Source organism: Xyrauchen texanus, unplaced genomic scaffold (genome assembly GCF_025860055.1).
Source record: "Xyrauchen texanus isolate HMW12.3.18 unplaced genomic scaffold, RBS_HiC_50CHRs HiC_scaffold_1115, whole genome shotgun sequence".
Lineage (NCBI taxonomy): Eukaryota > Metazoa > Chordata > Actinopteri > Cypriniformes > Catostomidae > Xyrauchen > Xyrauchen texanus.
Genome location: NW_026265449.1, coordinates 9,732 through 11,000, shown reverse-complemented (window position 1 = coordinate 11,000; position 1,269 = coordinate 9,732). Strand labels below are relative to the sequence as shown.

Here is a 1,269-nt window from a genome sequence, read left to right as displayed (position 1 = left end):
AGTGTGGAAAGAGTTTTGCAGTTAAAGGAGATCTACACAAGCACCTGAGAATTCACATCGGAGAGAAGCCTTTCATATGCATTCAGTGTGGGAAATGTTTCACACAAGAAGGAAACCTTAACCGTCACTTAAGAATTCACACTGGAGAGAAGCCTTTTACATGCCACCAGTGTGGAAAAGGTTTCAAACAAGAAGGAAACCTCAAAGATCATCTAAGAATTCACACTGGAGAGAAGCCTTTTACATGCACTCAGTGTGGAAAGAATTTCACACAAAAAGGAATCCTTAACCGTCACATGAGAAATCACACTGGAGAGAAGTCTTTCAAATGCCATCAGTGTGGAAAGAGTTTTGCAGTGAAAGGAGAGTTACAGAAGCACCTCAGAATTCACACCGAGAGAAGCCTTTTACATGCACTCAGTGTGGAAAGAGTTTCACACAAGAAAGAAACCTTAACCGTCACATGAGAAATCACACGGGAGATATGACTTTCACAATCCCATCAGTGTGGAATGAGTTTCAAACAAGAAGGAAACCTTAACTTTCACATGAGAAATCACAGGAGAGAAGCCTTTCAGTGTGGAAAGAGTTATACACAACCAAGTCATCTTACAATTTATCTGCACGGTCGCTCGGATTAAAGCAATTCATGTGCAGCAAACAAATACATTGAAATCACACCTAAAGATGCACCTGAAAACTCATGTAAATAAAAAGCCTTACCTATGTTCTTTTGTGAAATTATTTTTTCACAGCTGAACAATGATAATAATCACCATATAACACATACCCCTTTGTGAAAGCTCTTGTATGCTCAGGGTGTGGTAAAGCCTTTATCAGAGATCATAAATTGAAAGTCCACCAAAGAATCCATACTTTAGAAAAACCCTAAAAGTGTTCAAATTGTGGAAAGAGTTTCATTATTTCAGACAACCTGAGAACCCATGAGAGAGTGCACTTCATGTGGGTAGAATTTTAGCCAATCAGGTCATCTTCAGAGGCATTTAAATAAGTGTTGTCCAAAATTGTTAAAGTGAGCAAAGTTAATTTTCACTTTTTCAGTTTTCCTTTCAAGTAAACTGTTTAAAATTCTGTTAAACTGTCACGAACCCCTTTCCTCTGCCCCATCTCAGCTTCCTCACACACGCACACTATCTCCCTTCTCGCACACAGGCACTCCATGAGCGTGCTCGCTTCCGCTCCCTCGCTCCGCCCCCTGAGCGCGTACGCTCTTTTTCCTCCATCGGGCTTCCACGCCCGGTTTTGCTT

General features: G+C 41.0%; 1 protein-coding gene across 1 annotated transcript; it reads left to right on the top strand.

The window, feature by feature from the left end:
* Window positions 1-5: 5 nt before the first annotated feature.
* Window positions 6-467, top strand: LOC127641584 (gastrula zinc finger protein XlCGF8.2DB-like; the record flags this gene model as incomplete). The annotated part of the gene is made up of 1 exon (XM_052124580.1): window positions 6-467. A coding segment is annotated over one exon (462 nt), but the record flags the coding sequence as incomplete, so codon positions are not given.
* Window positions 468-1,269: the final 802 nt, after the last annotated feature.